This window comes from Rhinolophus hipposideros (assembly GCF_964194185.1).
Source record: "Rhinolophus hipposideros genome assembly, chromosome: 6".
Taxonomy (NCBI): domain Eukaryota; kingdom Metazoa; phylum Chordata; class Mammalia; order Chiroptera; family Rhinolophidae; genus Rhinolophus; species Rhinolophus hipposideros.
The window spans coordinates 80,517,704-80,532,614 of NC_138052.1; the positions used below are offsets into that span (position 1 = coordinate 80,517,704).

Here is a 14,911-nt window from a genome sequence, read left to right on the forward strand (position 1 = left end):
ATTACTGCTTTTAAATATTTTGCAAACATTCAACAATATAATGGAATTCATTTGATATTTCAAAATACAATATTAGAATCAATGTTTTGAAACCGTTTATAATTTAAAACAGTACCAAAAATGATTATGAACTACTTACCTATTTTTAATACCAAAAAATTATTGAACAGTCCAATTTCCAAGTGATATTCTAAGTAATCATTTCTAACAGAAATAAATGAACCTATTTCAATTAGCAATTAAACATATATCTTCAATCCTGAAGGGTACAGAAATGCTGCTTTTCAAAAGAGGTAACACGTGTACTGAAAATAAGGCAATCTATGCTAGACCATCTAGATAATAATGATATTGACACGTCTGATAAAAAGACTTATAAGATATGTCTTATAAAAGAAATATAGTTCCATTTGTAAATATTACTTGCTAAAATGTTTTTTTTGAACAGAAACAAAACAATAATGATCTTTATGAAAATTACCATAACAGAAAACGTTCTATATAGTTGTAGAAGAAATGACGCCTCTTCAGAACTAAAACAGAAAGTCTTAAAGTTAATTCAATGGAAACAGAGCAATGCAGTACCCTAGCATTTCAAAACATGGCCAAGCCCTGCATACCGATGTCTTAGCAAGAAGTAGAAAGGGTTGACACAGTCAGGTGTAAAGAGAGCTACAGCTTCCGTGATAATAAGAGAGCAATGACAAAAATGTCAAAGGTGCAGACACCCAGAATGTTAATTTATTAGAACGTGACTTTACACTGATTAATTATGTACTCCTCAAAATATGTGCAGTGCATAAAAAAAGTTAATTGAAGCATTCCATTTTATACTTGCTACTAAAAGCAATATTAAATAAGTGATGATAGAGAAGTGATTTTAAAATTATAAGCATGTATGTGGAATTCAATCTGTAAAGTATGAATGTGCTATATAAAGATACTAGTAATGACAATGATGATGACTATAAAATATTCACAGAAACACTTAACATTCACTTCGAGTCTACTGAACAACTTAAGAGTTGTTTAGAATCTTATAGATCATCTTTTTGGGACTGATCTAAATATTACAAAATCCTTTTTAGAGAGAGACATAGCTAAAATAAATGCATACCCAAACAGAGAAAATCACAAGTAAATTAGGATTTCAGAGTTATTTCAACATCCAAGAAATCAAGTTTCTAAATTTCCTCAAATAGGTCGGAAGCACATTATTTAAATACACATGTGCAATATGCTAATCATAAGTAGTTCCTTAACTCAACAAATAACGACTGGGCTCCCACAATGCCCCAGTATGACACTGTATACTTGGATGAAGAGAAAGATGAGGCATGGTCATTCTCCTCCAAGAGTCACATCTGGAAAATCTTTAATTAACTTATTTGTAACCAATGTGTGGCCCCAAAATAATGCTGTATGCTTTGAAAAAAAATATTCTTAAATTCACACTCGGTAATTAAGATAGCCTTCCTTATTAAGTCACTTAAAATAGTAATTTTTTATAAAATTGATTTGCTGTAGTCAGACTACATCAATGATTTCATGAAACTGGTGTGCTGTTTGCTCCTCTTGACCTATAAACTAGAAGCTCTTCTAAATCCCTAGCTAACTGAAGGTGTCTTTCTCAGGTGGCAGTGCTATTTTCCACCTTCATCTATAATAGATATTAACACCTCAAGCCACATCACCCATCAACATTTCTGTGAATGGAAGTGTGAATTTATAGTGATAGTTGGGGTATCCTTTATAGGCATTCATTATAAGATTGCTTTCATAGAGTTAAGCTATAAAATCAACATTTTACAAATTGAAATCAGAAACGTAAAATTACGGGCTGGCCCGGTGGCTCAGGCAGTTGGAGCTCCATGCTCCTAACTCCGAAGGCTGCCGGTTCGATTCCCACATGGGCCAGTGGGCTCTCAACCACAAGGTTGCCGGTTCGACTCCCACAAAGAATGGTGGGCTGCGTCCCCTGCAACTAGCAAGGGCAACTAGACCTGGAGCTGAGCTGCGCCCTCCACAACTAAGACTGAAAGGACCAAACTTGAAGCTGAACGGCACCCTCCACAACTAAGATTGGAAGGACAACAACTTGACTTGGAAAAAAAGTCCCAGATGTATGCATTGTTCCCCAATAAAGTCCTGTACCCCTTCCCCAATAAAATCTTTAAAAAACAAAACAAAAAAAGATATGTAAAATTACATAAAAGAAGATGAATGGATCCTAGGCCGGCACAAACTGGTAGACTTAGCCAAGGAAGCCAAGAAAAACAAAATGAATTTCAGAAGTATGTTGGCTGAACCTACATCTAGGGAATCTAAACCTATTCCCATTCAGGGGAGAAGGAATTGGGCAAAGGGCTCCAACCACAACAATCCAAATGGCAGCGTACCTCTATGGTGATGCTGAACATAAGAGGCTCGCTTAGCTCGGTGCCATAAATATTTGAATTATATTACTAACCCCCTTTGTTCCGATTCCTTGCTAACCAAATGACCTTTACCGATTACACCTATAGGTCAATTCACAAGAATAAAAGGATCTGGTGAAGCCAACAGGAATGATCCATATGCTATGTTCGTTGATTGAAGTTTGTTTGTTTGTTTTATTTTTAATCAAAGGATAGGCATAAGTTGGCATTCTGATTTTACCTATCAATTTTGTGAACTTGTTTAAAGTGCGTCAACCCTGAGATGTGGATTCTCTCTAAATGTGTCAATCACGTTTTGGAACTTACAAAGCTGAGAGCAAAATACTGCATCATAAAAATTTTCTCGGGGAAATGTTATCCTGCGGGAACCTATCTTACAAGCTGGTTGTATTTTCATCTGTTTCATTGTGCATCTCAAATTTACAGACTTTTGAAGAACTCTTGACAGTAAAAGATGAGAAGCAATTCCTTCATTTATAATGGATATTAATCATGGTGAGCACATCACACTTATTTGCTTCTAAATGCAATAAGATTATAACATCTCAAATAAAATACGAATTCATTTGAACCCTGAAAGATAACGTTCTTCTCCACAAAAACAAAAAAAAAAAAAAAAAAAAAAAACAACCCACCAAATCACTAACACTCTTGCGCCCCAGCATCAGCAGTGCATCACACAAAGTACATGCTTAATAAATGTTGGCTGGATCAATGTTTGAAAGATGAAAAATCTGTCTCTAGAGAATTCTGAATCTCCGCATACAGGAAATCTCACATGAAGTATTTCCATCATTAACATTCATTTGGAATTCCATGGTGTCTTGGGTAATCATAGCTTACATTTTTAAGATGAAGTTCCTAATAGATATTTTGAGGCAATAAATACATTCATTAAGATGTTTTCTGGGGCCGGCCGGGTGGCTCAGGTGGTTAGAGCTCCATGCTCCTAACTCCAAAGGCTGCCTGTTCGATTCCCATATGGGCCAGTGGGCTCTCAATCACATGGCTGTCAGTTCAATTCCCCGAGTCCCGCAAGGGATGCTGGGCTGCACCCCCTGCAACTAGCAACGGCAACTGGACCTGGAGCTGAGCTGCGTCCTCCACGACTAAGACTGAAAGGACAACAACTTGAAGCTGAACGGCACCCTCCACAACTAAGATTGAAAGGACAACAACTTGACTTGGAAAAAAGTCCTGGAAGTACACACTGTTCCCCAACAAAGTCCTGTTCCCCTTCCCCAATAAAATCTTTAAAAAAAAGAAAAAAAAAAAGATGGTTTCTATACTGCACTTTTCTCTCTAGGTAATTTTACCCCAGGAGGCACAATATTATAAACTTTAAAAAAAAAAAAAATACACGCCAAATCATTTTCAAATAATATGTCTCATGTATGTATATTTATCTGTTTTCCAAAAGGCTCCAGGTGAAATTATTAAATTCCTTGACTATTAATGTGGCAGATCTAGACAGTATTTAGTTAACAAATCATTCCGCATATTTTTTAAGTTAAATATTCATTTATAAAGAAATGGGTTACAGGATAAAGACAAATCATTGCAGTAGAGGTATTGAAGGATATGACATACGATTTTTTAAAATGTACAGCCCTAAAAGTTATGATATTAAATATACAACAAAATATTAAGGAGAAGGGCTGGCATATTTTGTTTAAAAATCAGTGAGTCAATCACATCAACTAATCCTACTTATGGGACTAGCATAAAAGGACCCCATTAAGCAAAGAGAGTTCATTAAAACCTGTGCTCATACATTTCAATATAGAATTTTGATTTAATGGAGCAATTGGAGAAGTAAGGTCACTGATCAAATGCTGAGAATTACTTAGGAAAGAATTTTTAAGAAATACTAAACTATTGTTAAATTAATACAGGAGGGAAAGGAAGCAAACCACAAGCTACATATTAGATTTCTCTAATTAGGAAAATTTACACTTGAGTCTAATCTATTCACCTTACTGACTGCTATCCTCTCCCAAATTCTACAGGTGCTTCAAACTCTCTGCATCCAGAATTAAACTAAATGAAATCTTTTTCTGGAAATCTGCTCCAGCATTTTTTCCTATGTTCCCTAACGGAACCTACCGCCTTCTATCCAATAATCTTGGGATCCTCATCATGTTTCCTGTCTTCTTCACCCTACTATCCAAGTCCTGTCCATGTTAAGCTATTAAGTATTTCCAAATCCTTCTCTGCCTTATTATCCCCACTATCACTAGCTCTCATGCCTTTCCATTCAATCATTGCAAAAGCCTGTTAAAAAAAACCCTGTCTCACACCCCCTATACCCCACCCCATCCCAGGGCATTGCAGCCAGTATGATCCATGTCCATCAAAAGATTGAAGTCATCTGCTTTTTAAAACCCTTGGCTTCCTTGAAAATGAAATCCAAATTTCCTCTTATACAGGGTAGTCCATCATCTTTCCCTGATTAATTCTCTCATCTCTGGGCTTAAACTCCTAAACTCCAACTTTACACTCCAGAAAGACCAATCTGCTTGTATTTCCCAGAACATATGTTATTTCTCAGCTCCCACTGTGGGTGCATTTAATGAAAAAACTTTCAACTGCTCTCCTAAATACTATTCATTTAATACGTCTCAGCTCAAGCAGCCTCTTCCTCTAGAAAGTCTTCCAAACTAGCGCCCCACTCACTCCCCATCAGAATTAAAACCCTGAGCTTGCCATAGTACAATGCCTTGTTTAGATGTCTGTTCTTCAAACTAGAGTGTGAGCTCCTGGAGGACAAGCACGATGTACTATTTACCTTTAGATTCACCGTAAAGTGCCTGACACATAAAAAGCAGCCTATAAGTACTTGTTGAATTAATCAACTAGAATAATACAGCAACATGCCAAATGTCTAGAAGTGATACTTATATTTTAAGCTTACTTCAAACTTAAACACCTGAATTATTACCCCCAAAATGTACAATTAGTGACCATCAGGCCTACCACTTGATTAGTATCATCAAATGAGAATTTATGGCATCACCAGAAGCATCAATAAGGTGAAATTTTAGATGCAGACTTTCTAAGAAAGAATTGATTCTAGATATGGATAGGTTACTCTATTAAAAGGACTTTTCTTTTTCCATTCTCAATGACCGGTGTCTTTAGAGCATTGATGTAAATAATGACTTTTCTTTACATATAACCAAAAAAACAGAAAACTCAGGAACACTGAAACCCAATAAACAAAACTTCTAATATATAAACAAACTCTCTTTTTCTTAACTGAAATCTTCATAGATGGCTTTTTTCCTTCAATTTGTAACCCTAAATCATTACAAATGCCTGCCTCGGTTCCATGGACCTATGTAGTAAAAAGGAAACACCAAAAAATCTGAATTTCAAGCACATCTGGATTTGAAAACAAACTCCTTTTCTTATGAGTCATGGGTCAATGGGAAACTAACTTGCCTACTCTGATAGCAGAAGTGATTATTTATTAGATGTACCAGAGACGGGGCTACGTATTTTGCATATATTGCCTCACGTAAACCTCACAACAGTCCACGGTGGTAGGTATTGCTTATTCCCACGCTACAGATAAGAAAACTGGAGCTCAGAGATGTGTAGTTACATGCCTAAGGTTACACAGCAAGTCAGTGGCAAAGTAGGAATTCTAACACAGGCCTGTCTAACTCCAACGCCTACGTTTTTAAACATTTACAGTCTACTGCTTCTGTGTTATAAAATGGAGTAGCGACTTCAGTCACAGATCTGTTGTGGGAACTGTGTGAAATAATATGGATGCATATAGCCCAGTTCTGGGCCTCCTGTGTATACTCAATAAATTATGCCCCCACGTCCTTCTCTTGTTCCAGTGGTGATTAAACATTTATGACATGGTAAATAGTTCCCAAATACTCCTTACCTATTTCAAAGCAGAGATGTTCTGAGTATCGATTAATTCACAAAAGGAAAATACTATCAGATCAATAAATATATTTGATATAAAGAGATATAAAGGAACAAACGAAGGAAAACAATATATTCTACTCATTTTAGGACTGTAACCCTGCTATCGATCTTTCAGAACATCGTAAGATCAAAATATATCAACATTCAAAGTTAGGAGAGAAGAGCATGACACCCAGAGATTTCAATTCACCAGGGCATGAAGGAAGACTCCTGATAGAACCTAATTAATCATGGTACATTTTTTTAAAAAGTGTACCTCCAGTGGGAAGGACAGCTTTGGACAAAGATAGAGACAACAAGGATAACACTTCTATGGTAAGTTGTTTTGTTTTTCAAACACAGAACTTTATTCTTACTTTGAAGTACCCTAAAGATGGGGAAAGGGGAAAATGAGGTGCAAAGAAAAAACACAGCACAGTATTTTTGTTGTTAATCTCCCATACATACATACTTCCTTTAGTTCCTTCTGCCCCCCCCCCACTTTCGGTACATAGCCATGACATTTACCTCTGATAGGTGTAAAGAAATCAAATCAAACTTTTTAAAAAATGTTCAAACAAGTGAAAACTAAATGTTAGGTATGTTGGGTATATGTTACAAGCCTCAGTACTACAATTCAAAACAGAGTGACTTAGGGGGGTTATCACCTTGTGAGGGGTATAAATGCCTAATCATTGTGTTGTTTTGTATACCTGAAACTAATAATAAAAGTCAATTTTAAAAAACAGAAAAAAAAGAGTGAGTTTTTATATCAAGTCCCTCTGGTGTTCTAGCAGGGTGTATCCTATGGAAACCCAAGCAAGGGTGAGTGCCAAACTAAGCTGTAGAAGACAACTCGGAAACCTGGTGAGTCCCATAAGATAAGCTGTATTTTTAAAAGTATACTACAGTATACAAGTATACTATCGGCTTAACAAGACTATCTGATATAATTCCACCTTCATACTAACCCTCTTCTACTGCTGTAATACTGTTTTTGTCACCAAAACATGGGTCAGTATTGGACATGGTGGGCACCCTGAGCTAATGACATTATAAAGAAATATCAGTTAAGTCATCTAACTAACCTGCAAGGTGACATCACAGTTCTATGTCTCAATCCTGACAACTTTTCCTTCTGCTGAGGGACCTAAGTGGCCAACTGATTTCTTTAAGCTTCCATTTCCACATATGAAAAATGAAAATCGTAATATATTTCTGCTTCACTCGGTTCTAAAAATGGAAACTAGCTAAGGAAAAAAAAAAGTGCGGAGCACTCTGAAAAGAATAAACTAGATTCCCTGACCTGATTATTGGTCAGTCTTGTAAAACGAGAATTACTACTTCTTCCAATTCCATACATGCCACCTGACCATCAAACTGACTGATAAATAGTACTGACTGTGAACTTGATCCATGGAAAGGTTTTAAAGGAATAGAAACAAAGTTTGTGTCACGATGACTTTTCATACCATTTAACTATCTCCAAATAAAATTTACTCATTGGCATTAGACAAGTAGGTGATAAGAAAAATGAGATTAGTTACAATTTCTGAACCTTAAACATTTTTCAAAATAGGCAACAGCAGGTATAGACCAGTTTGAAACTGATACTGAAGCAACTTTGCAAGAACTGGAAATGAACTACCCCAGAAACAGAGGGAATCACAAAGTTTCATCTGATGGGCCGAAATACAATATGGATTATTTTTATATTGTTCTGTCTGAGTTGTCTGTCTCAGATTCTTAACTTCCAGGTTCTATTTTTAAAATCACTTAACACTGTGTATTTCCAGTATTTCCATCAAGGCATATACTGTCATCCCTGACACCGAAGCTTGTCAGCACTCTCAATATGTACACTAATGATCTCAGGCAACAATTCTCATCTTCTTATCAAAGACATCCTTGCTCCAGAAGAAAAAGTCTAAAGTTCTCTAAGAAAATTCATTTGAAAACATAGGAAGTAGTCATTATAAAATGTTAAGATCACTAACACCCTTTCCTTCTTTCTAAGATGATCAGACATGCTGACTTTTAAAACCAAAAAACTGTCAGGCATTGTAACATTTTTAGTTCTCTCCCAAGTCGCCGGTGCTCTCTTCCAGCACTGTCAAATAATGATAGCTGCTGTCATTATTTTTATACACTAGCTGGCAGCAAGATGTACATCAAATAATCTAAACAAATGACTAGGTCCTTACAGCATAACTGACCACTTTCCTAAAGCCAAAATAAGTGGGCTATCACCTCTCATCAAGACTTTATGGCTAGAATGTTAGTTATTTTATAAAAATCAAAGGTTTTCATTATTTTATTTTGTAAACTGTTTTAAAATATGTTTTCCCCTCTTACACATATACTCCCATTCTCTCCTGTCTGCTCCTGGAGGTTATCCTAAAGACTTTCACATTTACTGTAGGTTTTAATACTTTCAATTAAAACTGCCATTCTGTTTTTGGAAGCAACAGCCCTTCAGGAAGCATATTTGAAGATATTAAAAAAAAAAAGAAAATGAAGAAAGTAAATTAAGTTCTTTTCATTTAAGAAAGCCAACAATGCATGCGAGGGATTTACAGAAACCAATGATCTTGGACACAAGTGATTTCACAGGTCACCAGCACAGAAAAATTATTTCAAGTCACAGAAAAACATCCGAGTGATTGATTCTAGGTTTCTTGTTCAAATTAATAGACAACGGTCCCTCTCTACCACTATTTGCTTTGGCAATCTAAAATGCTGATATTCCCCTAGATCTAACGAAAGGAAAAATGGGTATCTTCTCCATCTAACACCTAAGTGGGTAACCTAGATACTGTAAATAGAGGCTACATCAAGGATGCAATAGACAGCTCTGAAGTGAGAGCCAACATACTTAACCTGCAACTCTTTGGAAAAGAATGTGAACACACGTGCAGCTTAGTCAAAAACTATTCCAACATGAAATTGCCACAGGCTAGTAAGTTTAAAAAAAAAAACACACACACAAACCGCTTTACTAAACATAATTTTACTGTGGTTGGGTGTGAAAAGCTCAAATGTCAAAAGCACAGTTCTTATTTGTTCAAATTGAACGTGCCTACACTCTGCACTATTTATTTAAAATAAATGGGTGAGCTGCCTTTTTTGAAGCGAGTACTTGCAAAACCAGAATCAAATTCACAAGCAAGGGGAGCCAATTAACCAATTAAAAAGCATTTGCCTGCTGATATTTTTAATGGTGGCTAGGGGATAACAATCAAAAGTCTCAATTAATATTATTATATACCCCCTATATTCAATGTTTGTAAAGCCAATAGCTAAATATTTGGCTATCAGAAATTGCATATTAATCTATCCTTACTTTTTAGGAAATTATACAAAAAATATCTGAGAAATACAAATCTATTCTACCAATAAATCAGTAACATTAATGTTAAAATGTAAGAATTGTACTGCCTACATTATAGTAGCAATATAACTTTTATCAAATAAATAGCCAACTAGTAAAAAAAAAAATTAATGCTACAAGATCCATTTTAAGAGATTAGCACTATAAATTAATATACATTCACTCACTAGCTATTAATTTTTCTTTCTACTTCCTAAAGGAATTTCAACAACTGCTTCTAGAGTGAAATCTTCCTAGGAAGTATTTCACATTAATAAAAAGAAAGAAAACTATTAAATAAGTAAATTCACATAGTTCACTCAAAATTTCGAGTCAATAGCTAGAATCACTTCAATTTAATGAATTGTAAAATGTATTCAATAGTACTCTATATACTTCTGCTTATAATTCAGAAGTCTTTACTACTTACAAAGCTAGTAGCTTTATAATAACCTTAAGTTTTGAGAATTATAAGAGGGAAATGGAAAGGAAAATTTGTTCTCTCCAGATAATCAGAATTAACTTAAGAATGTGCTCATAATTCAGTAGATGATTCAGTATCCTTTAGTTATTAAACCTTCATTTAACAAAAAAATAAAACGAAAATGCCTTTGGTTCACAAATCACCCAAATAGAAAACTTTTAAATTAAATGAAGTTACATATAAGTCAAATGTCCTTTCTACATAAGAATGTAACACATACCAAAAGTAAGTATGAGGGAAACACAAGATTTCAAACTATGTTTGAATAGGAATAATAGAGCATTTGCACTTGAACTGATAAAACATTATAACTAGAAAAAAAAACATATTCTTATTTTGTCTTCTGTCACTGACAACATATAAGTTGCTCTTTTATTACACAAAACAATGTCTACTACATCAATGAATGATTCTTCATCAAAACAATAGCCAAAACTATCTATTCCTCTAAGTTTAAAACATCCTTCCAAATTTTCTCAGTTCTTCTCTAGACAATCTAAAACAAAACGCTTTCACTTTGTTAGAGAAATGGATGTAAATGAGTTCCACAAATTTCAATTACACTTCACTTCCAATGCTTTGGAGGAAAAACTTTCACGTTAAAAAAAAAAAAAAGCAACATTGCAATTCTACCATTAATGAATTAGCTTTGTACCAAGGCAATATAAAATTATTTCATTTTTTTTACTGTGAAGAGTCCTTTGGAAATGACGTAATTCCATCTTTTTGTTTTTCCCTACCCAACAACAACAACTCTAGTTATAAAACTGGCAAGTCAAAACAATAACCCGCAAAGCCTAACATTTCTTACCTGACACAGGTAAGCACCAGCTCCCAAATGCCACCTTGGGATAGTTCAAACTAGTAAGGAGGCTCATGTTTTATGATACTAGAATGAACAGGAATAAATCTCTGTTGTTCTTTCTTTAGCAAAATCTATAGCTGCAGCTACACCACAATGTGAGAGGACCCCACAGACCTAACAAATTCAAGTCTGTCCCTAGAGAAATAGAAAAAAAAAAAAAAGTCATAAAATGAAGACTTACTGCTTGTCATGTGACTCGGTGAAGCATGCTGTCCATTGGGTGTGCTTGAGGTGAGGTCAATTGCCATGTTAGAGTGCTCCCTTTCAGGTGAAAGCTCATTGTCACCTGGTTTCACAAAATAAAATATTTTGGTCTCTGTTCATTGCCACATGAAATCTAATTAGCAACTTTGTTTCATACATGCAGTGGCATGAATAGCCTTAAAATTGTCATGTAGAACATTTTTCCCTTAAAAGAAACTATAAGGAAATATCATTTAGAAATATGTAGTCAATGAATGAAATGAAAAACCACAACCAGCTCACAATAAAAATAACAAAAATTACAAAATTTCATTATCACAATAATGTCAACTGCAAAATGAGGGGAATTAGAGTAGTTGATTTCTAAAGTACCCTTATTTGAAAAAAAAGTTTCTTTTAACATTTAATTTAATCAGTAAGCATACAGTACTCATAATGAGCATTTTCCAAAAACACTAGCTATCAGAGAGTTGGATGTTAGAAAGAAGAATTGGCTAAAAACATGTCAACTTGAGGAAGCTAAGTCTTTCACATTATGCTTCTCAAAAATTGGGTTTCAGAGTAGTAAATATTTAGTTCACGTCATATTAGTAGATATATATGTAATATGACCTATTCCAAACTTAGGTAATCAAGTAGGAAAGTGTGGATCTGCTAAGCTACTCATTTACATGTTATCCTTAATACAGTAAGTATATTTCTATACTTCCTTCTTATTTCACTTGTGTGCTGTTATTTTCTCAAACTAACTTAAAGGTGAAACTGCGAACACACCGAAGAGTATAAAATTTGTGATAAAAACTTACAACTGAGAAGTTAAAATACGGGTAACACGAACGCATAATTTAATAGCCAATAAAAAAAATTAATGAAAATGAATACTTACACGTTATATAGCCATCAATAGCCTCTGTTTCCATAGTCAAAGTGCAGTGCTGCAATACAAAAGATTATACTCTTAACACAATGATTCCTTTCAGTTCTGCCATTAAATGCTTAACTTATTTGAAGCTCCACTTAGCCCATGTTGCTGCTGCTGCAACCTGTGCCCAAGAAACATACTACAGCGTACTGTATGTGCTCATTTGCAAGTCACTGAACTCTTTCTGCAAATGATCTGATTCCTGCTGGAGATAGGATAGGAAAGATAAGTGTGCTGTGAGATGGGCTGTAGCAAGAAAGGAATGACTCCCTTAATCAGAATTTACTTGGTAGAAAGAAAAAAAAAAGGGTTACATCTCAAACATGACCAGCTTTAACTGGGATTTAAGTATTTTACCATTCCCTACTGCCCACAATTGTACAGCATTTGAGGACTTCCCTAGTATACAGATAGCTCTATTCACAATTGTTGCAAGTTGGTTCATCATGTTCTAATAGGGAGGGGGGAGGAAAAACAAACATAGGAAAACAAAACAAAACAAAAAACTTAGTACCCAAGTGTGTCTCTAAGATTTCTGCAGCAGTGACCCAACTCCCGAACTTATACTGACACTTTAGTCTACCCCAAGTTCTGGGTAAGCACCTGTTCAATGTAACCTTAATTTCCTGCCAGACCCTAGTTGGACATAAATGCCAAGCTTATTTAATACATTCTGATTTTGAAAATTTCATAAACTTTTTGCTCTTGGGAAGGGAACCACTTTTTTTAAAGTTTGGGGAATTATTCTCATGCACCAATGACGCAAAACAAGAACTTAATTCTCAGAAACAAAAATAAGTTGCATGAGATGACACCCCCTAGCTTTGATTTCACATAATGAAAAGATCAATAAATTAACTGTATTCTTTGAAGGAAAAAGTTTAAAGAATTGACACGTCCTGAGGAGATTTTTACTTATTTTTTTTCCCCTTGGCCCTGGTCCTTTTTGCCTTTAGTTTCAAAACTCTCACTGCACCAGCAGCTAAATTATTCACAATGAGCCATTTCTGTATTGATCGCCAAGTATATTTAGCCCTGGCTCCTGGAATTTCTCCATTACTTACTGGAAAACAGGCAGCTTCACTTCTTGTCTCCAAAACCACTTCCCTTCTCCCTCCCCTCCCCTTCTTCACCACCACCCTCCCTGCCCCCCCAAAAAACTTTTCTTTCTTTCTTTATGGAATAATCAGATCAAATTCCCAACTCAGCCACTACATAGCACTTAAATTTCAACCTGCTGTACTGTTATCAAATTCTTTCAAATTATGATTACATAAGGCTTTAAAGTAAGGCATCCGTAAAGTTTAAAAGGGGCGCAGTTTCTTCGGATATTTTACAAATGAGTTTATCTCTTTAAAAATGTACACATCTAACACACACATATTAAAAAGAAAGAAACGTCAGGGAGAAGTGAAAGAAGTCTGCCCCATCAATGAAATGGTTATCAACCCTCAGAGAAGGAAAGAAAGGAAAAGGAAAGGAGAAAGAGAAGCGAAATGTACATACAAAAGAAATTGTCCTTTGATTAAAAAAGATTCATCACCATTTCCAGCTCTGTCGGGAGATCTCAGCTTCTTCTAACCCCTCAAAGAGGAGGTGACAATGTCGGGCTGAAGATACACGGAGAGAGAAAGAAAGAAGTTTTTTTTTTTGTGTCCCCCCCTTCTCTCTTTCCCTCCCTTGCCCCCGCCAAGCCAAGCCCCCTGCAGAGTTCAAGGCGAGGAGGAAGGAAAAGCACTTTACAGGTGGGTCATTCCGAGCCCAAATCCAGCAAACAGATCGGCTGATAAACAAAACCAAGAAATGAGAGAGAAGGAACACCCCCCTTCTCCTCCTCCTCCTCCTCCACCTCCTCCTCCTCCTCCTCCGTCCACCCCTCCCCCTCGTCCCTTTGGGATGGTCTAGTAGGAAAAGTCACTCAGGAATGGCACCACGTACTTTCAGGAAAGAGGAAAAAAAGAGAGAGAGAGAGAGAGAGGTCAGTCAGTGCTACAGCAATGCGATTAACAAGAAGAGAAAAAACTTGATCCACCGGTTCTTTAAGAATCGACCAAAACCTAAGACAAGAAAACTGAAAGAAAAGGGTGGGGGGGGGGGGTTCGAGGGGAGGGCCAGTCAGTCAGGACCCGGCGAGGAACCTAGGCCAACTTCACAGGGCCGGCGTTCGCCCTTGGCAAATACATAAATAAATAAACCAAGCTTAATTCCATCTCTTTTCGCCCAGACTAGAACCTGTCAAAGTGATTTCACTGCTGCCTTTTTACATGTGTCATACCATTTTTATTTTTTTTTCCCCCTCTTTTCTTTTAATTCCAACAGGATCTGGATATCCTATCTGGACAGCTGCAATTTATTCCAGGCTACCCAATCTTTCTTGAATTCAAATTAAACCAAAGCAAAACAAGTCCAAATCCATGACAGCTACGTATAGAGACGAGAACTGATTAATCGATTAACATCGCAGAAACAGATTACAAGGAGGGGACGATAAATTAAGGCAAAGGACATCATCTCCAACCAGACTCCCTGGGCGTCCTTGGCAGAAATCATCACCCTAATCATAACCACAATCCATCCCTCCCAGAGAAAAATATCTCTATTATTATTATTATTATTATTATTATTATTATTATTACTGGTTAACAGCAACAAGTCATTTGATCACATCACGGTGCACAACGAGATGCCACATAATTACACT

The 14,911-nt window shown here is 35.9% G+C and overlaps 1 protein-coding gene across 18 annotated transcripts in view; it reads right to left on the bottom strand.

The window, feature by feature from the left end:
• IKZF2 (IKAROS family zinc finger 2) overlaps positions 1-14,911 on the bottom strand; it is a 148,554-nt gene that overhangs the window by 132,434 nt on the left and 1,209 nt on the right. For 8 of the 18 annotated variants that reach the window (XM_081051517.1, XM_081051525.1, XM_081051528.1 and 5 more), the window contains exons 2-3: positions 12,175-12,223; positions 11,266-11,370 (exon numbers count right to left, since the gene is read on the bottom strand). In XM_081051517.1, coding sequence (XP_080907643.1) covers positions 11,266-11,370; positions 12,175-12,208 — 139 coding nt within the window. In that variant the 5' untranslated portion in view covers positions 12,209-12,223. Of the gene's footprint in view, positions 1-11,030; positions 11,222-11,265; positions 11,371-12,174; positions 12,224-13,716; positions 13,906-13,953; positions 14,076-14,911 lie in introns of those variants that run through there. The other 10 variants (XM_081051532.1, XM_081051527.1, XM_081051522.1 and 7 more) reach the window with 8 other exon arrangements.